The 22,763-nt window shown below is 34.3% G+C and overlaps 1 protein-coding gene across 1 annotated transcript in view; it reads right to left on the reverse strand.

Moving 5' to 3' along the window:
• Positions 1-5,024: 5,024 nt before the first annotated feature.
• The window catches only part of LOC143231967 (uncharacterized), a 63,843-nt gene continuing 46,104 nt past the window's right edge, over positions 5,025-22,763 (reverse strand). Inside the window, exons 9-14 of the mRNA XM_076466872.1 lie at positions 19,057-19,185; positions 16,762-17,052; positions 15,269-15,331; positions 13,424-13,507; positions 12,808-12,894; positions 5,025-6,865 (exon numbers count right to left, since the gene is read on the reverse strand). Coding sequence (XP_076322987.1) covers positions 6,057-6,865; positions 12,808-12,894; positions 13,424-13,507; positions 15,269-15,331; positions 16,762-17,052; positions 19,057-19,185 — 1,463 coding nt within the window. The 3' untranslated portion in view covers positions 5,025-6,056. The remainder of the gene's footprint in view (positions 6,866-12,807; positions 12,895-13,423; positions 13,508-15,268; positions 15,332-16,761; positions 17,053-19,056; positions 19,186-22,763) is intronic.

Below are 22,763 nucleotides of genomic sequence, written 5' to 3' on the forward strand. Positions count from 1 at the left end.
TTTCGTAATATAAGGAACCCAAGACTGAACACAATATACTAAATGTGGCCTAACATATACAATAAAATTATAACCTCTTCAGATCTGTATTTAGTATTTCTGCAAATACAACCTAGATACTATCCGCCACACCACTAGCAACAGTACACTGCTTGGATGGCTTAAGAGACTCATCAACCATTACCTTTCCTTCATGACACTGTCTAGATTCTTCCCATCCAAATTATATTTATAATTCAAATTATGGTAACCTACATTTGATATCTTGACATTTATTCACTTAGTTTTTTCAATGATCTTTATCATTTTGTAAAGCAACAGTATCCTCATCACATGTAGCAACAACCAAGATAATATAATAACGTACAATTTCCTGACGGTTAGAATTATTCTATGGTACACAGTGACACATATTTGAATTTCTTTGTTTTTTATCTGGAAATTTCATTATAAAAAGTGTAATTAAATACAGCAGACAATTAAGTTAACTCTTAACTTGCCTATCCTACCTATTTGAATTAACCAACCCGTTGCTAGGTTGAGTTTTGTTTGTTTGTTTTAGTGAAAACATAGAATGGATTATCTGCACTGAGTTCACTAAAGAATCGAACCCTAATTTTAGAGTGAGTCGAGGTTTGAAGAAATAAAAAAGCGGTTAGGATACTCATCTTCCAATCTGCCAATCGCAAGTTCGAATCCCCATCGCACCGTGAGGGCGTTATATGTGACGGTCAATCCCACTATTCGTTAGTAAAATAGTAGCCCAAGAGTTGGTGGTTGGTGGTGATGACTAGCTGCCTTCCCTCTAGTCTTACACTGCTAAATTAGGGATGGCTAGCACAGATAGCCCTCGTGTAGCTTTGTGCGAAATTCCAAAACAAACAAACAAACAAATTAAGCAGTTCTATGATAAATATAAAAATGTTATAATTATTTTTTTAACTTTGAGCCAAGCTACTAGAGGTCTCTTTGAGTTATCATTCCCTTCTCTATAAGTAACGGTAAGTTACCAACTCTCGAGATTTTCTTTACCTTATTTCAAAAATAATTTGGGAACCCCTGACTTTCTTATCTGTAGTTAAGTGGATCATGAGATAACTATAACAGTAATAAAAATATTTTACGGACTATTTTTGTCGATGTAAAGTTTGTGAGTAAAATATTTCACAAGTATTTTATAAAAATGTGTTCATTATTTATTTAGTTATAATGACAGAGGCCGTGTTCACAAGTATTTTATAAAAATGTGTTCATTATTTATTTAGTTATAATGACAGAGGTCGTGTTCACAAGTATTTTATAAAAATGTGTTCATTATTTATTTAGTTATAATGACAGAGGCCGTGCTCACAAGTATTTTATAAAAATGTGTTCATTATTTATTTAGTCATAATGACAGAGGCCGTGTTCAAAAGTATTTTATAAAAATGTGTTCATTATTTATTTAGTTATACTGACAGAGGCCGTGTTCACAAGTATTTTATAAAAATGTGTTCATTATTTATTTAGTTATACTGACAGAGGCCGTGTTCACAAGTATTTTATAAAAATGTGTTCATTATTTATTTAGTTATAATGACAGAGGTCGTGTTCACAAGTATTTTATAAAAATGTGTTCATTATTTATTTAGTTATAATGACAGAGGCCGTGCTCACAAGTATTTTATAAAAATGTGTTCATTATTTATTTAGTTATAATGACAGAGGCCGTGTTCAAAAGTATTTTATAAAAATGTGTTCATTATTTATTTAGTTATACTGACAGAGGCCGTGTTCACAAGTATTTTATAAAAATGTGTTCATTATTTATTTAGTTATAATGACAGAGGCCGTGCTCACAAGTATTTTATAAAAATGTGTTCATTATTTATTTAGTTATAATGACAGAGGCCGTGTTCAAAAGTATTTTATAAAATGTGTTCATTATTTATTTAGTTATAATGACAGAGGCCGTGTTCACAAGTATTTTATAAAAATGTGTTCATTATTTATTTAGTTATAATGACAGAGGCAGTGTTCACAAGTATTTTATAAACGTGTTCATTATTTATTTAGTTATAATGACAGAGGCAGTGTTCACAAGTATTTTATAAACGTGTTCATTATTTATTTAGTTATAATGACAGAGGCCGTGTTCACAAGTATTTTATAAACATGTGTTCATTATTTATTTAGTTATAATGACAGAGGCCGTGTTCACAAGTATTTTATAAAAATGTGTTCATTATTTATTTAGTTATAATGACAGAGGCCGTGTTCACAAGTATTTTATAAAAAATGTGTTCATTATTTATTTAGTTATAATGACAGAGGCCGTGTTCACAAGTATTTTATAAAAATGTGTTCATTATTTATTTAGTTATAATGACAGAGGCCGTGTTCACAAGTGCAAGTACAGAAGCTCTGTCATGGAGAAACTTGTTGATTTTTATGTCTGGCTATAAAAAAGGTTTATGAATGGCCTTGTTACGTCCGTCGTGTTAAAACAACATATTTCTCAGTTGAACAAAATCTTCGGATGACTTTCTATGTCCGTCCGGCCCTAAACAATCTTTCTGAACGGCCATTTTGTTACACTCCACAATAAACATGATATCTGAATATACTTTTTGCTACGTCCCATATTAAATAAGGTACATGAATATACTTCTTGCCACGTCTCACAATAAACAATGTCCTTTATACGTCCAACAATAAACAATAGTACTGAATGACTTTCTTACCATTTCCGATTGTAAATGAGGTATCCAAATGTCCTTCTTGTTAAACCCACAATAAACGAGATATCTGAATGTCCTTCTTGTTATGTTCCACAATAAACAAAATATCTGAATGTCCTTCTTGTTATGTTCCACGTAATTTTTCTGACGTGAACAAAATCTCTGAATTATTTTTCGATTTGCGTCCCGCTGTAAACAAAATTTCTGAATCTCCTTGTTATTACGTCTGGCTGTTCAAGAAATTATCGATCAACGTGAACAAGACTTCTGACTGTTTTTTCTTATTTACGTTCGGCTGTGAACAACATCTGTGAACGGTCTAATTATAAAAACAAAACGTGAGTGGTTGGTTTTGTTATTATGCCAGGCTGTCAAAGAACGCATCTGTCAGCATGAAAACAAAATGTGAATGACCCCGCTAGAAGCACTTCCGTGTACATTACTTTGTGATGCAACTTTATCGAATATTAGATTACATCAACATAACCCTTAAACGGAAAGAAGAACACGATGTTGAAAAGATGACAACTAACTAAGATCATATATGTGTCTCTTTATGCATATATAAAGTGAAACCCCGGATGATTTCACTTCAAGTCGTTCTTTGTTTATCAATTTATTTTTATCCAACCGGCTTCATAGCATGCAGCTGCTTTTTTAGTATAAGAACTAGAAAAAAAATTTTTTTTGAAAAGTAATGGATCTAAGTTTAAAACTGTTTACCAAATATACGAATTTTATTTTTTGTTTGGATGAAATCAATTTCTGTACCACCGAAGGGAATTCATTCAAAATTAAGTTTGATTTGCACGCAAACCTTCTTGTAAGGGGCTAAATAATGATGTATCCAAAGAAGAAAAAAACAAAACCAACTCTGAATAAATTGAGAACAGATAACAGAATTATTTAAAAAAAAAAGTGACAAGGGCAGTATTTAGTTGTAATGTAAACCAGTTATTGCAGGAATGTGGCGTCAGATGATAGAGATATAATGTTTGTTTGTTTAGAATTTCGCGCAAAGCTACTCGAGGGCTATCTGTGCTAGCCGTCCCTAATTTAGCAGTGTAAGACTAGAGGGAAGGCAGCTAGTCATCACCACCCACCGCCAATTCTTGTGCTACTCTTTTACCAACGAATAGTGGGATTAACCGTCACATTATAACGCCCTAACGGCTGAAAGGGCAAGCATGTTTTAGTGTGACGGGGATTCGGACCCGCGACCCTCAGATTACGAGTCGCATGCCCTGACCCACTTGGCCAAGCCGGGCACAAGAGAATACCCAACAGAACAGAAGTGGTGAATTTTATATAGAAAACATACAAACAAAATTCTTTGATAAATTGTTTAAGTAAAGTATTCATGATAAAACTGTGTAGAATGGACAGCAACTGCCTGTTGTGGAGAAATAGTGTAGAGGGCGAAAGACGGAAGACTTTCGAAGCGTCGTCCTCTGCACTTGAGTCTCCACAATACGCAGTTGACGTCCATTCTACAAAGTTACAAACAGAATTGATTGAATATGTATTGAGGTTTGGGAGATGTTTTTGTTTTATTTTTTTGTTACTGAAAAAACTGAGATTATTTTAAATCAAAATAAATTAGGAAATTTTCACGTGTTGCTGAAATTAGTTAAAAGTAAAACACTGAAAGAATACTTAGAGGAAAATAAAAAAATATCTTTGTTTTGCAATTCCTTTAGATATATCAAATCATTCTATTGTAGTGGGCCCGACATAGCCAGGTGGATTAAGGCGTTTGATTCGTAATCTGATGGTCGCGGGTTCGAATGCTCGCCCTTTCAGCCGTGGGGGCGTTATAATGTGACGGTGAATCCCACTATTCGTCGGTAAAAGAGTAGTCCAAGAGTTGGCGGTGGGTGATGATTACTAGCTGCCTTCCCTCTAGTCTTACACTGCTAAATTAGGTGAGGCTAGCGCAGATAGCCCTCGTGTAGCTTTGCGCGAAATTCAAACAAACAAACAAAACCATCTTTCCTCTATTGGTCTTTTTGACTGGGAGGACGAGCATGTTTGGCGCGACCGGGATGCGAACCCGCGACCCTCAGATTACGAGTCGCACGCCTTAACACGCTTGGCCATGCCGGGCCAAAAACATATGACCAAACACATTTGCACACAGAAGAAAGACAGTGTTTATATCTTCAATTATTTATTTGTAAACAGCATAAGGATCTATAGGGGGTTCCTGTGACACATATAGAAATAATATTTGGATTTTCTTGATGTTTTCCAAAATTACATTAGAATTTAATTGTGAATACACTGGAATGAGAAACATACGAATTTTACAGAACAATAAATAATACATGTAATTTATTTTTCAGTTTCTGAACATTGAAAACGCTTTTGTCAGTACAACTACTTGTGATTTAAAATATTTTTACTTAAAAAAACACCATTTTTACAGTATATCCAATTGAATTTTTTCCATACTAAACAGCATTACTGGTGACGTTACACAAATATTATTTCTGGAAACCACTGAGTAGATAAAAATTTGAGTAACAATTTGTACCTTAATAATAAAAAAAAAACGTCTCCAACATACAATCCAGATAACTTAAGTTTTTTTTAATAGCTCGTGATTCCTAATTGTAACAGGTAAAGCTAAGCAAAGAATTTGAGCTTGCTTTTCTTTCAAAATAAGAGTTAAAGTTTTAGTTCAACATTCAGGGAAGATTACTTCTTTAGGTACAGTTTTCATGCAACTTCAGAATTTACAGAATAAGACAAAAACATCAAAGTTAAAACAGACAAGAACATCGTTAGAAACTATTAGATTCTTATGAGAAAACATGAACAAATGATGGGTTTTCTTTTAAAATGTAATGTTCGGATACACACGTGCTGTATTCTAACATTTATTTTATAGGTATTAAGTTATCAAAGGCACAGTACAGACTTAAAAATAACTAAAAACGTTTCATTAATAACAGTAATAATAATAGTTCTGAAACGATTACAGTTTGACTAAGGAACAAGAGATCTTAGTTCATTATCAGAAAAAAAAATTATTGAAAGAGGCAAAGTCAACATTTATGGTTTCTGAATTATTTAGTTTTACAGACGTTAACTTGTTAAAAGATGTTATGGACCAATGTCATTTAAATATCAACTTGGAACGAAAACCTGTAATGAATGAAAATTAATAAATGTCCATAAATGAACGTTTCGTCGTATTCTTATCTTTCAATTGATTAAAACTCGCTTTTCTAGCTTTAAGAAATATTTTTGTTCTATTCTTTCTGTTTGTTTGTTTTTCAAAGCACACTCGTCGCTAATGAAAGTGTTCTTTAACAGAACAGTGAAGTGTAATTACGTTTTCGATTCTTTCTTTTCCACTTCAGGATCAGGCTGGCCCATATCTATTGTAGCGAATCTAACCGGATAGACCAACTGATTTCCCCTGTCCCACGTGTAGATGACCTCATCTTTGGCATTGTAACTGGCCATCGTTGTTCTGACGAAAGGGTTAGTAAAGTCCAGGTTCACGTCAATAGCTTTGTTCTGGTACAGGTCGAAGGCGTAGGAAATTCGTGTATTGAGTTCATTAACGCTATCAATTGTGTACAGGACTCCACAGATAATAAACATCTCACCGATTCCACGATGCTTCAGGGTGATATTCCACATCTTTTCTGTTTGAAGTGAATACGGATGAAACTTAAGTACCAGGGTGTTATTAGTGTTGTTGCCGGCAAAAATTACCCACAATCCATTTTCATCAGCAGCTAAATCCATGTAACTGTGCTGTGTAGTGTAAAGATATTGGTTGTTTTTGTAGGCTGCGTCGACAATCTGGGCGCTTGTATTACTTTCAGTTTGTAAATCATATCTGATCAGATTGTTCGTGCCTTCTTGGTTGTAGTAGAAAGAACCGTTATAAACGATATGGTTGTTACCTACAAACTGAAAGGGAATAGTGTATTTTTTTGTATAGTTGTTGTTCCGGAATGCAGTTTTGTCTGCGAACTCATAAATCGTGTTTTTCTCTGTTTGCAATGTTACCCAGTGCTTATTCTCGTCAATGGGATTCGTTGCGACAGGATCTTTCATCCAACAGCCCTGGGATACATTAGAAAACTGCTGGAAAACTGGCTTTCCGACTTGAGTTAGTAAACAATCTGTACAGAAACAAAAAAGTTAAATTAACTTTGAAATAATCGAAAGCGAAAAATAAACACTTAAGTTAATAGCTGATTGTTTTTACAAACTAACAGAATAGTTCGTTCTAATGTCTGACAATAAATTGGAAAATGAGACGCTTTCTGAGGTGTTCAAACGTTATTTTTTTATTCGCACACAAGCACAAGTTTGACATCACATTTGTTTCCTAAATTTGGTTACTTATGCTGCGTTGCCTGCTAAACTTAGTTAAGCTTTATTCTATTTATAAATACGTTAACGTATCGAAGATCAACCAGAACCTCGATTAGTCTATCACCATGTAAGTAATTGTGCCTCATTATATCACTTTTAAACTTGAGCTCGAACCATGAGGCTGTGGAGACAGAATGCTATATACGATAACTTCAAGTTGAATGGCTTTTTTATCGCTAAGTGGAAAAATTTCACAAAACGCTATCTGTGCAAAGATCGTACCATAAAACTTACCGTTCGGCCACCAGAGGGTTAGCTAAAGTCAAGATTATCACAAAACAAGGCTAGTTAATCAGTAAGTCCTTAGCTTTGTGTCCCCCAGCAGCTCAGTGGTATGTCTGCGGACTTACAACGCTAAAAACCGGGTTTCGATACCCCTGGTGGGCAGAGCACAGATAGCTCATTATGTAGATTTGTGCTTAATTCAAAACAACAACAACATTAGCTTTGCAGTTATGTCATAATCTTTTGCGATCTTAAGATAAATCTGCACTATATAACACATACACATCGATAAAAGAAAAACAAAGTTTGATAGTTGTGTGTAAAATGTTAATTTTTCCAAACTAATTACTGTACAATTCAGTTTGATCCGTTACAAAAGTTATTATAGTTTGAGTTTTTTCATCCAAAAAACGAATTAAGATTTTATCAATCACTTATAAGGAATATGCAATTAATTAGAAAACCTTGTTTTTGTTTTTGAATTTCGCACAAAGCTACTCGAGGGCTATCTGTGCTAGCCGTCCCTAATTTAGCAGTGTAAGACTAGAGGGAAGGCAGTTAGTCATCACCACCCACCGCCAACTCTTGGGCTACTCTTTTACCAACGAATAGTGGGATTGACCGTCACATTACGACGCCCCCACGGCTGAAAGGGCGAGCATGTTTGGCGCGACGGGGATGCGAACCCGCGACCCTCGGATTGCGAGTCGCACGCCTTAACGCGCTTGGCCATGCCGGGCCAGTTAGAAAACCAAGAAACAAAACAAAGTCACAAGTAAGTAACATAAAGTACAACAATAAAAGTGTAACGATTAGCGTATGTAATGTACATTTATCACAACTAAATTTAAAAACATGAACTGAGAGAACTTGATATCATGTTATTAATACGGTTTGCTCAATTTTATTACAAAACTCAGTACATCTAGCTAAACTTCTGTTCTTACGTCTTGTTTTAGCTCCGTAAGCTTGTGTTTTAAAGCTTTGTGTTTTAAAGTCTCAAGCTTACCCCTGAATCACCTGGTGACTATTTTGAAAAGCTACAATTGAAATAAAAACTCGAAAACATTGTGTGGATATTACTCGCTTCTCTCTCTTTTACCAGTTATGATTATGTATGCCTTAAGACCCGTATGGACGGGTGGGTTAAGGCGTTCGACTCCTGATCAGAGGGTCGCGAGTTCGAATTCCCGTCGCACCAAACATGCTCGCCCTTTCAGCCGTGGAGTCGTTATAATGTGACGGTCAATCCTGCTATTCGTTGGTAAAAGAGTAGCCCAAGAGTTGGCGGTGGGGATGATGACTAGCTGCCTTCTCTCTAGTCTTACACCACTAAATTAGGGACGACTAGCGCAGATAGCCCTCGAGTAGCTTTGCGCGAAATGATAAAAAACAAGAAAGCAATCCTTTCGTTTAGGAACACACCCGTCGCTCCAAATTAAAACGTGATGGTGATCGTGACTAGCGCTCGGGTTTCTAATACGTATCAACAGTCTAATCTCTCTAGTACCACTCGAGAAACGGGGTTTGAGTTAGCAAGATCTAAGCTCAGCTATAAATATCCAAGACATCTGTAAAAATACACGTCTCTGAAATGTTTTTATAACTGTAGATAAGCCATAACACTGAGCTGGTACAAAGTTTACTTTTATTTATGTTACCGAGTTGTGACGCAATTATTGTTTCAGCTGTTAAAAGACAATAAGACTGGCACTCTGTAATCAAACCTCGTTTTAAAACGTTTTCGAAAGAACCGTTAAAAGAAGAGAAAAAAAATAGGACAGCTCTGTAGTTGCCGCTGACTAGAATTCACTTGGTTAGTCTGTTTAAATATTGAGCCTAGCGTGGCTAAGTGATCAGCGTGCCCAAACTGTGAATTCACTATTCGAATCTCGTTGTAGCAGGAACGTTTTCCGTAGTTTGCAAATGTATTATAAGAGTAACAGTAAGATCCCACCATTCAGTCATATACAAGTTCAATCCAAGAGTTGTTGATGGGTGTTGTTAACTAGTTGTTTTCCTTCTAATCCACCAGATCCAAATTAAGGGCGGGTATGAGCAGGTAGTCCTTGTGCACTTTGCGCGAAAATTCTAAAACAATTACAACCGCAAAAACTATTTACATCAAAAACAGCCTAAGGGGAAGTTTGAAATCTGGGTTGTTGATCCAAGTGTGAGTGAAATATATAATAAATCGTGTTTTCCTTACCTTTATTCTAATTTTAAGTAGATGTTTTTAGATTAAAAAGTGCATTTCAAGATTATTTCTGTCACAGTAAAATGTGTAAATCATTGAAGAAGAGAAACAAACATATATAAAACACGTGTTTTATTATGGTAAAAGGGGAGGAGAGAATGTGTGTAATATTACTTTTAGAGTTTAGATTCAGTGAAATAATAATGACATAATATATTACATTTATAAACAAAGCGTATCCCGATATATATATTTACATGTAGTAACAATTTCCATTTTCAGTGATAGGTATAGTTAAAATTCACAGATGGAGTAATATTTTTCAGGAACAAAAAGGTTAGAAGAATTTTTTTTTTGAATTATAATATTTTGTTTGTTTTGGAATTTCGCACAAAGCTACTCGAGGGTTATCTGTGCTAGCCGTCCCTAATTTAGCAGTGTAAGACTAGAGGGAAGGCAGCTAGTCATCACCACCCACCGCCAACTCTTGGGCTACTCTTTTATCAACGAATAGTGGGATTGACCATCACATTATAACGCCCTCACGGCTGAAAGGGCGAGCATGTTTGGTGCGAAATTCCAAAAACAAACAAACTGACCTATGTATTCAGAGCATATTATAGGTTATCTTGCAGGTTATCTTTAATTAATCTCACCTTTTAACATTAATTTGAACTTTCCTGACCTATTCACGACACTTCCCTGCATTCTTACAAGTTTCAAGTTAAGCTGCAACGTTAACTGTGTTGAACTAACACGAACCACAGTATAAATATACACCAAGCTAGTCATCACCACTTATCGTCAACTTTTCGACTACTCTGTTAACAGCGAATAGTGGGTCTAACTGTCCCATTATAACGCCCCCACGACTGAGAGGACAATCATATTTGGTGGTACGAGGATTCGAACCCCCAACCTTTATATTGCAATTCAAGCGGTACACAGAAGCTCTCTGCGCATAGCAAGATTTGACCGTCACTCTTATAACGCACCCATGATCGGCCCCAAATACAAAGCTTGGTTTTTGTATTGAGGGAATGTGAACGATGAAACCTTCTGATTTCTACTGCTTTTTCCCATACAAAAACACATACGTACACACACACACACACACTGGAAGGAAACCACACAAATACACAAGAAACTGGAAGGAAACCACACAAACACACAAGAAACTGGAAGGAAACCACACAAACACACAAGAAACTGGAAGGAAACCACACAAACACACAAGAAACTGGAACGAAACCACACAAACACACAAGAAACTGGAATGAAACCACACAAACACACAAGAAATTGGAAGGAAGCATTTCGTATTTCTCATCATATCTCAAATGAACAATATTTTTTCATTCTTGATTCATTTTACAAAATTACATTTCTACAAAATCATAACAGCTTATAAACCATAAGGAATTCGTATCAGTATTTGGTTTTTTTTTCTTTCATGCACACATGTTGACACTCAATCAATTGGTTTTCTTTCATGTGATTCATAAAAACCTTTGAATAATTGTAAAATAATTGTAAAAACTTTTAACACTTTACTCAATACCACCAGACATTACGGAAGACACAAAATTAATTTTAAAATAATAGTATTTTCTTCCAAAAATTCGATCTTATTACTGAAGCATAGTTGAAGAGATACTGAAATTCAAATTTAGGTGCTGGTTTTTGACCGCATTATTACTCATTTAGATTACACCGGAATTACATTGGACTTAATTTTAATAATAATTACAAATTGAAGTCTGTAGTCATCAAAACAAACTCCTCATGGCCAGGTGGTTAGGGTGCTCGACTCGTAATTTGAGGGTTGTGGGTTTGAATCCCTGTCACACCAAACATGCTCTCCCTTTCAGCCGTGGGAGTGTTATGATGTTGATAAAAGAGAAGCCCAAGAGTTGGCGGTGAGTACTGATGACTAGCTGCCTTCCTTCTAGTCTTACACTGCTAAATTAGGGACGGCTAGCTCAGATAACCCTCATGTAGCTTTGCGCGAGCTCTTGGGGTATTCTTTTACCAACGAATAGTGGGATTGAACGCAGCATGATAATGCCTCCACGGCTGAAAGGCTGTTTGGTGCTGACGAAGATTCGAAACCGCGTCCCTCATATTACGATCCAAGCGTCCTAACCAAGACAAGAGGGAAGTCAACTAGCTCAAAACATACATCGCTAACTCTTGGGCTAATCTTGTCTGACCAAATAGTGGGATTCGAACGTCACTTTTATAATCCATCACAACTGCAAAGAGCAAATCGCAACTTTTTTGAGATAACTGGCCCCAAACTATGGATCCTCGGATCCACTTTGACCACTAGTCAGTGATCGGCCCAACACAACAAAGTCCATGGTATAAAATGTTTTTAGGAAAAGCGTTCGCTTGGATCTTTTCAAATAAAAACGAAAATATTTTTAGATCATTATGAGTTTCATAAAATATGTACATATAGTATTTGAAATCTGAAAAAAATTTAGAATGTGATAACGTGAAGTGGCCACAGTAGCTTCGTTATCATTCTAATGTTTACTCAGTTATTGCGTTTATTGTTAGACTTAAACTACATTTCGCTACGTGTATCGAAACGTTCTTGTTAGCATTGTAAACCTTCAGGTGAGTCACATAAATAAAACGTTAACTTCTACTTACATTTATTAATAATACGTTAAGTGTTTATATGTACAGAATCAAGTATGCGGTTTGAGCACTGCCGGAAAAGATAGAGTGAAACTAACAGACCTTCCAATTCCTTCTCTTTACCTACAACCGAAATGTTCCACTTTGACACGTACTGATGCGGGATTAGACAACTTTATAGAAACTTAGTAGGCTAGACGACAACTATATTGGCTGAAAACATTAATGTAACTTTTACGTAATGTACTGTTAGATATTTCGAGCGAGCCAGTAATTATTTCTGTTGTTCAATGCTACTTAGTTTTCACATCCGAAAATATCGTTAATAACAAACAGATTTTCTTACCGGAATTATCACTGATTATTCTACATCATTCTTATAGAATATTTTTCAACGAATAACAATTCACGATCCTCATTATTAACCATATATTTTTTGGGGAAGAACAGTTTTTATTGTTGTTCAGATATTCCCTGTTTCCATTAAAAACAAATCTCTCATAGAGAAAAATTACTTTATTGGAACTGGTTTACTTTAATGATTTAACTTTCATTAACTAGTTTATCGATTATGTCTAAGAATATTTTACGTGTTTTTCACAACGAATACCATACCTTTAGTTCTCGGTTTAAGCACCTGCCAATGTGTGGCGTTGAATTGTTTACTAATACTGATTACATTCACCGTAGTCAGTTTTCCACCTATAATTAGACAGAAATTAATATGAAAAAAATTACGAATCATTTTTTAAATAAATTTTTACAAGAGCACTGTCTTCCAAAAAATAGAATATATTATTGATTTACCACGTTGTTAAGATCAAATCATGAGGTGTTTCATGAGTAATTAATGTTTGGTGACAAAAGTATAATCATGTTGCTTACTGTAATTTCTTTTTCTCAGAGATTTAATCAAACATTCTACGAAAACATTATCAGATTTCGTTTATCGGATACCCTTACTTCAGTTTTTATCGTACCCATTCTGGATAAACAAATTTTGTTCAAATTTTAAACCCTTGTTATGCTCTATTGACAATGTCCATTTTTATAAAGACACTTTTTTTTCACTTGAAAGTTTTATATTTGACAAGCTATAAAGTGATAAGGAAACCAAATTTCGGTGAATATTATAGACATTCAAAGATCACAAATTAATATATTACCGTTCCGTGTCTTTTATTATAAAGATATGAAACAAAATGACGGATATTTTTATACATTTCTATACCTTGACCACCCAGTGGACACTTTCTCGGCTCTGGACACTCTGGACAGGGTGGACATTCTGGCTCTACCAACCGTGGGGGAGGAGCTTAAGGCAAAATAAACGATTTTACAAAATACTTTTAACATGTGAACACATAAGTTTACTTTATAATGAAGACACGGATTTTAACATGTGAACACATAAGTTTACTTTATAATGAAGACACATATTTTAACATGTGAACACATAAGTTTACTTTATAATGAAGACACAGATTTTAACATGTGAACACATAAGTTTACTTTATAATGAAGACACAGATTTTAACATGTGAACACATAAGTTTACTTTATAATGAAGACACAGATGCACCAATTCCTTTGGTCATAAAAACGTATTTTTCAATGTCTTGATAATGATACAGTCCAAGCAACAAATGATGAATATACAAACAAATTAGATTTTCTTAACCACGAAGTAACAATTAGGTCTCTAAATACTACATACAAAAGATAAAAAACACATTAGATTTTGTTAACCATGAAGTAACAATCAGGTTTCCAGATACTACATAATAAATATAAAATACAAATTAGATTTTGTTAACCACGAAGTAACGTGCAGGTCTCTAGATACTACATAATAAAGATAAAAAAAAAACACATTAGATTTTGTTAACCATGAAGTAACAATCAGGTTTCCAGATACTACATAATAAATATAAAATACAAATTAGATTTTGTTAACCACAAAGTAACGTGCAGGTCTCTAGATACTACATAATAAAGATAAAAAAAACAATTTAGATTTTGTTAACCACGAAGTAACGTGCAGGTCTCTAGATACTACATAATAAAGATAAAAAAAACAATTTAGATTTTGTTAACCACGAAGTAACGTGCAGGTCTCTAGATACTACATAATAAAGATAAAAAAAACAATTTAGATTTTGTTAACCACGAAATAACGTGCAGGTCTCTAGATACTACATAATAAAGATAAAAAAAAAATTTAGATTTTCTTAACCACGAAGTAATGTACATGTTTCTAGATACCAAACTCATCAGTAAAATACTTCACATTCGCTAAATTTAATTTTTTTCACTTTTTAAATTTTTTTATTCGCCCTTTTAAATTCGAAAATATGCACAAGGTGAAAATTCGTTTGGCTACAGACTCACGTGCATGTTAACGGCTATAAATGTGAAAGTGTAGGTTAATTTGTCAGGAGAAATATATTTAAGTAAAACAAGAAATCGAAGTCAAATTTTAATTTCTTTTGGTTATATCGGTTGCTAACCCAGAAGAGAAAAATTATAAATAACGTACAATAATGCTCTGAATTTTTTTCTGATCTAAAAACCTTTATTTTGAAATCGTTCTGGATTTATTTGTGTTTAAGCGCAAAGCTACACATGAGCTACGTACTGTGGGCTCACTGCGCATAATAAACCTCGATTTTTTTAGTTATAAGCCTCAAACTTACCACTGTGCCACTAGGGGATAAGGTGGCAGACGTATGAACAGCCATGACGGATTACTCTTATATAATCATAATTTGGAAAGTTTTTTTTTCTGCATATTGATTCGTAAGTCACTTGTGTGTGTGTTTTCTTATAGTAAAGCCACATCGGGCTATGTGCTGAGTTCATCGAGGGGAATCAATCCCCTGATTTTAGCGTTGTAAATCCGTAGACTTATCGCTGTACCAACGGATGACGTAAGTTACTTATGGAAATAAATGCGAACTCGTATAATTATTTAATATATGGTATGTCATCTTTTAAGCCTATTAAGTCGTAAATTACTTCGTGAAATAATTACTCGTGTAAGATTTTTAAAACTAAGAATTACTCTAAACATTACCTTTCCCATACAATATGTACCTGTCACTTGGTGGTTCTGTAGTACGTATAGATGGATCAATCTCTGTAAAAGAAAGAAACTCTGATGCAATATCATTTTTGATGAGTGTTTTATCCATAAAAGATCTGTAAATCTCTGTAAAAGTAAGAAACTCTGATGCAATATCATTTTTGATGAGTGTTTTATCCATAAAAGATCTGGTTTGATTTGTTTAAATTTCGTGTAAAGACACTAAAAGGTTATCTGCGCTAGCTGTCCATAATTTAGCAATGAAAGACTAGAGAGAAGCCAGCTAGTCATCACAACACACCTCCAACAGTGGGATTGACCATCACATTAGGATACATAGCCACGGATGAGAGAGAGTGTATGTTTGGCATGAAGGGAATCCGAACCCGCGACCCTCAGATTCTGAGGCAAGCACTATAATCACGTGACCATGTTGGGTCAATAAAATAAGAACAAAGTTTTCAGTCACTTGGTGTTCTCTATGGCACAGGCTTGGAATGGCCAGATGGTTAAGGCACTCGACTCGTAATCCAAGGGTCGAGGGGTTTGAATCCCCGTCACACCAAACATACTTGCCATTTCAGCTGTGGGAGCATTATAATATGCGGTCAATCCCACTATTCGTTGGAAAAAAGAGTAGTCCAAGAGTTGTTGATGGGTAATGACGACTAGCTGCCTTTCTCCTAGTCTTACACTGCTAAATTAGGAACGACTAGCGCAGATAACCCTCCTGTAGTTTTACGCGAAATTAAAAAAACAAACAAACTCTATGGCATACTAGAGTAATTTAGCTGATGCTTTATTTTATTATTAATAAACAGTGTTATACATTGCCACATTTGTTCAAAAAACATTTGTTGGTCATAAATTTGAGCATGGGTCCTTATATCAAGTTGTGAGCCTAATGATAGCCACTCAATAGATATAAGGTTTAAAAATTGTTGTAACGTGTCCCTCGATTTGGATTGTGCTTCTAGTCGGAGAAACAAATCTATGTATCATTTTGTTCAAAACAACACTGAATGATTATTTATTTTAGAACGTATAAAACAAATTATCATCGGGCTTCGTGCACTTGATAAACATTTCAATTGTTCAAATTTAGGAACTATGGGTTTCAGAAACCCTGATGATATTGTAATGTTTTATCAAATATGAAGGAAGACGTTACTGAAACCTTGGTATAAACGCTAGAAGTAGATTAAACAGTTTCCATCTTATTGTAATGCTTCATCACATATGAGGGAAACTAGTACTAAGATATGATCATAAACAGTGGAAATAAACAGTATTAGGCTTTTTGCAATGTTTCATCACATATGAGAGAAGACAATACTAAGACCTGATTATAAACAGTGAAAATAAACTAAATACTTCTAGTCTTATTGTAATGTTTCATCGCCTACCACTTTTAAAAGTGCATGACTCATCAGTTTTGGCATTATGGATAAAATAACTTAAATAAAACATTCATATTTAGGTACCGTATACAGTAAAAATTCCACGAGTTCTTCCTTTGTGGTTTTTACTGACACACTTGTAAATTCCGTAATCTTGTCGTTCAACGTACGAAATATTCAGTGTCATTTTGAACGTAAAGTGGTCGAGCACTTCTTCTTTAATAATGTATTGTGGACTTTGTTCCAATAGTCTGTCGTCACCATAAAGCCAGTAGTTGATTGGCTGAGGAAAAGCTTCGACGTAACACACGAGAAATGCAGAGCCTCGGTTCCTTGTTCCGATCATCGGATTAGTAATTTTGATTAGTGGTGAAACTGAAAAAAACAGGAAGTTCATATAACAAAATCAGTGTTTTTTTCCTCACGAAAAATCAGTTTTCCTACAATTTGACGTTCCAGAAGAAAATAATCAAAATAGGGTATAAAATTATTTTTGTGTCAAATATTTTAATAAACTTATGCATTTATGTGGGCATTTTTGTTTTTTGTTTTATTAGTGCAAAACTACACAACAGGCTACTTGCGCTCTGCCTACTGTGGGGAATCGAGCCCCAGATTTTAGAGTTGTAAGCCCATAAATTCACCATTGAACCCTAACCAGGGGACTGCATGAACATGAAAGGAAGTAATATATATTATATATAAACTTTTCACCCCTCACGAAAAGTATGAAGTGTAATAAAAAAAGACTAAAAATATTTAATTCTTTTTTCGTTTTGAAGAAGAAATAAATCAAAAACAGACTCAATATTTTTATTAAGCCAGCAAATTCTTAAAGACTAAAAAAAATAGTTGTTGATAACAGACACGTGTTTTTCAATAAGGCAATTCCGTTTGGAAATAATCTGTTTCGAGATTCGATTAAATCAAGATATCTTTTCTTCTATATTTGTCCGATTATGTATCTAGAGAGCGTTATCGAATTTCTCGGAAGCACTTAGGTGGTTAGTATTTCATCGTGGTTCATTACCATTTCTAAAATCCTATTTGTGTGCAAAAATTTTCAGCCAGTCTCCTGGGTGTTTGACCGACACACTACACGAGTATGCTTTTGAACAGTTAAAACCCAAGCAGTGCAGAACACGTGGACTAAGGAATTGTTGTCTTTCTCATTCCTATGAGGTTAATCTTATGGTACGTGTGCACAGATGTGCGACCACTTATGAATGAAGAAAGAAAAATGTGAATACACGTCGCGAGTACCTAAACCTGATGTTTAACGTTATGAGCCTTCAGACGTACAGCTGAGCCATAGAGGGGTGTTAAATAACCACACCACAAGTCACAAATACTAAACAGAAGCCAAGTAAATACGAAGATGATGAGAGATGTTTATGTACAGTTTTGCACATTTTCAAACAGGTTATAAGCATTACTTGTTAAGAAACAGTCATCAATTGTTTGGACACATTGAAATATCTCGAGCGTTGGAAGTAGTTGCCGTCATTAACTATACTTGGTCTTCTTTCCTTTTACTGTGTAGTGACCGTTTTGGAATTAGACGCTAAATAATGGTCGAAAATTAAACAATGAAAAACAAAAAACGTGAAAACGTCATGGTAACGTAGCGCAATTACCAGTTCATGGATTCCCACATCAGATTATGCGCACGTACTGCTGTTATTCACGTAGAGGTCACTGTGTTATTTTTCACTTTCTACGTTGTTTTTGTTATTTAATATAAGCATACATGCTTATGAATGTCTAGAATACGTTAACCTATCGTGTTATAAAAATACACATCCATTCTGTTTAACAAATGTAACTTCGAAGATAACCTAAAGAAACTGTTCGTAGTAGAGGTTATATTGAGCCTTTTGAAATTAGGCTGGTTAATAAAATTGAAGTACATCTAAATTAATTCACTGTTTTATTTTTCACTTTCTTCATTCTTTGTTACTTTATTTAAGCACACATATACTTCTGAATGTCTACAACACGTTAACTTATCGTCTTAGAAAAATACCGTTCTGTAACAAGGGATTTACTTATATGTCATGTAAGATTTTTCCTGAACTACGCACACTATTTTGTTAAATGGTAATACGCCCCCGTATAAAACGTTACTCTGAAATGCCTGAAAAACTTTATTATATCTATTACACAAGCGTTATTATCCACGTCACGTAACCAGTAAACCTGTAATAAAACATAAATAAAGATAAATTCTGTGAAATTAAACAATGGTTTCGAAACTCTTACAATTTCAGTGTTGTTGTTGTCGTTTGCTTAATATAATAGGATGTTTACAAATATATACTTAGGGACAGAGATATATTATAATAACATTCTTATTTTAAGTTAACATATATCACTTACACGTAACTTGCAACTGTATGGTCCTCGAGTCAGGGGGAGGAACGCCGTTTGATGCTATACACAAGTACGATCCCATATCGTAACGGGTGATTCTGCTAATATTGAGACGGTTCCCTTCCACCATTGCCACTGAAAATTATTTTCTTTGTTTAAGATGGGTATTCATGCAAAATATAAAACTCTTTTTTTGTTTTAGTTCTTGAACTTTGCATGTATGGATACGAGTTGAGTGGCTATTAGATAAATTCAATAAAAGTAATTTATTTTATAAAACAGAAAACCAGCAAGTGACGTTGAATGTGATCAAACAAAGTGAAGGTTTTTATTGTTCACTGATCGAAACAATCGCTATTTACTAAATTAACTTAACAAAAAGCACATAAAAATTACACTTGCTATGTCTTTCAAATTATAATTAGCACAAAAATACTAATCTCTACTTGCAACGAAAATCACTAATTTTGAGCATAATACTGGTGAGACGGACTTGCAACGGATGTTTGTAGTTATGAATATAATACTATATACTAGGTACATTTGACAAACTGATGTTTGTAGTTATGAATATAATACTATATACTAGGTACATTTGACAAACGGATGTTTGTAGTTATGAATATAATACTATATACTAGGTACATTTGACAAACTGATGTTTGTAGTTATGAATATAATACTATATACTAGGTACATTTGACAAACGGATGTTTGTAGTTATGAATATAATACTATATACTAGGTACATTTGACAAACGGATGTTTGTAGTTATGAATATAATACTATATACTAGGTACATTTGACAAACGGATGTTTGTAGTTATGAATATAATACTATATACTAGGTATTTGACAAACTGATGTTTGTAGTTATGAATATAATACTATATACTAGGTACATTTGACAAACGGATGTTTGTAGTTATGAATATAATACTATATACTAGGTACATTTGCAAAAGGAAACGATAGTTATTAGCATTGTATAATAAAATATTAGGATGCACGTGCAATGGATGTTGATAATTATGAGCATAGTACTAGGTCCTAGGGTGCACTAGAAACTGAAGTCTGTAATTACGAGCATAGTACTAGGAAATACTTTGTGCATTTGCAACGGAAGTCGGTAGGTATTAGCATAGTTTGAGGTTTTGTCACCACAATGAGAGCGCTGTTGTCACGTAATATTAGGATACTAAAAGTAAGTTATAGTTATGATTGAGTAAAGTATTACAACTAAATATTCACTTAAGTTTTACACTCGTATGTATTAGTAAAATCAAACGAACTTTGTATGGTTAACATCTTGTGAAAACCAAACTGGAATTTACATACCTTAAACTATTTGCGTATTTTACAAACAAGTATGATCAATATTTCGTCATGACGGGCACATTGGGGTCTTGTGTAATATTATTATTAACATTTGAATATATGGACTCACCATAAATCTTCAGAGCAAGATGTCTAACACACACACAAAATAGTGTATTTCCTTACGATTTTGAGAGAGTTATTGTTATTGTATAAGTTACATAGATATGTATTTAACTCTGAAACGGCTCGGTATGGTCAGGTGGTTAAGACACTCGACTCGTAATCAGAAGGTCGTGGGTTCGAATCCCCGTTACACCAAACATGCTCGCTTTTTCAGTCATATTATAATGACACGCCCACTATTCGTTGGTAAAAAAGTAGCCCAAGAGTTGGCGCTGGTTGGGAATGATTAATTTCATTCCCTCTAGTCTTATACTGTAAAATTAGGGACAGATAGCTCTCTCGGGTAGCTTTGCGCTAAATTTAAAAAAAAAAACTGTGAAAGGTTCTTGTACAATAAAAGAGAATGGTAGACAGTTCTGTTTCACGACTTTGGCTTGTTGTTGACTGAATGTTCTGTTTTTACCTCAGATATAAGCAGATACTACTCATAATAAGCTTAAATTAAATCAGTGAGATTAAAGAAAAATTCCTGACGTTTCTCTTTAGGTATTATTAACACCACATGGATAAACTAAACATTAATGTTCCGTTATTTATGTACCTTTTGTAAAACTTATACGAAATCAAATTCACTGATGAATTTAGGGTTAAGAATGTATTTTATGAAAACTCTAATTCTTTTTCGTTATCAACAAATTTACGTAAAATAAAAGATATCACGTGTAATACTACTTTCTCTGAGTTTAGTAAAGTCGCGAAATACATATACAGCAAAACCTGTCTATGGCGGAATCGCACGTGATCGAGTAGAATTTCCGGCTTAAACAATGAATATACATTTTCTTGATTATATATCATTTCTGAAGGGATGTAAGACGTTTGTGAATAAAGTTATTACACTGTTTATGCTATATTTATTAGAATAGGAACAAAAATAGGCATTCAAAATGTGCATAACTACACAAAATTTTAATCAAATTTATTTGAAGAAGGTGTCCAATTTCAATTGTTTCGTTTTTTTAATGGGCTTTCTCATGCAGTTAAAAGAGAACACCAATTCTTCATGCGGTTAAAAGAGAACACCAATTCTTCATGCGGTTAAAAGAGAACACCAATTCTTCATACGGTTAAAAGAGAACGCCAATTCTTCATGCGGTTAAAAGAGAACGCCAATTCTTCATGCGGTTAAAAGAGAAACCAATTCTTCATACGGTTAAAAGAGAACGCCAATTCTTCATACGGTTAAAAGAGAACGCCAATTCTTCATGCGGTTAAAAGAGAACACCAATTCTTCATACGGTTAAAAGAGAACGCCAATTCTTCATGCGGTTAAAAGAGAACACCAATTCTTCATACGGTTAAAAGAGAACGCCAATTCTTCATACAGTTAAAAGAGAACGGCAATTCTTCATGCGGTTAAAAGAGAACACCAATTCTTCATACGGTTAAAAGAGAACGCCAATTCTTCATGCGGTTAAAAGAGAACGCCAATTCTTCATGCGGTTAAAAGAGAACGCCAATTCTTCATGCGGTTAAAAGAGAACACCAATTCTTCATATGGTTAAAAGAGAACGCCAATTCTTCATGCGGTTAAAGAGAACGCCAATTCTTCATGCGGTTAAAAGAGAACGCCAATTCTTCATGCGGTTAAAAGAGAACACCAATTCTTCATACGGTTAAAAGAGAACGCCAATTCTTCATGCGGTTAAAAAAGAACACCAATTCTTCATGCGGTTAAAAGAGAACACCAATTCTTCATACGGTTAAAAGAGAACACCAATTCTTCATGCGGTTAAAAGAGAACACCAATTCTTCATACGGTTAAAAGAGAACGCCAATTCTTCATACGGTTAAAAGAGAACGCCAATTCTTCATGCGGTTAAAAGAGAACACCAATTCTTCATACGGTTAAAAGAGAACGCCAATTCTTCATGCGGTTAAAAGAGAACGCCAATTCTTCATGCGGTTAAAAGAGAACGCCAATTCTTCATGGGGTTAAAAGAGAATGCCAATTCTTCATGCGGTTAAAAGAGAACGCCAATTCTTCATGCGGTTAAAAGAGAACACCAATTCTACGGCCTTTTCATGAAGTTCATTTTCTCCCTTCATCAAAATAACTTAACACTTGCGATGAAGTAGGAATTTCTATTTCCTCACTATCTTTTTCATTTTGTTCATCTTCTTAATCTCTCACACTGTTACCATCTTGCGATTTTATTATAGATTTTAAATCAATTTTATGAGTTTCTGTTAAAACATTCTTATCAAC

The sequence above is a fragment of the Tachypleus tridentatus genome, chromosome 11 (assembly GCF_004210375.1).
Source record: "Tachypleus tridentatus isolate NWPU-2018 chromosome 11, ASM421037v1, whole genome shotgun sequence".
Lineage (NCBI taxonomy): Eukaryota > Metazoa > Arthropoda > Merostomata > Xiphosura > Limulidae > Tachypleus > Tachypleus tridentatus.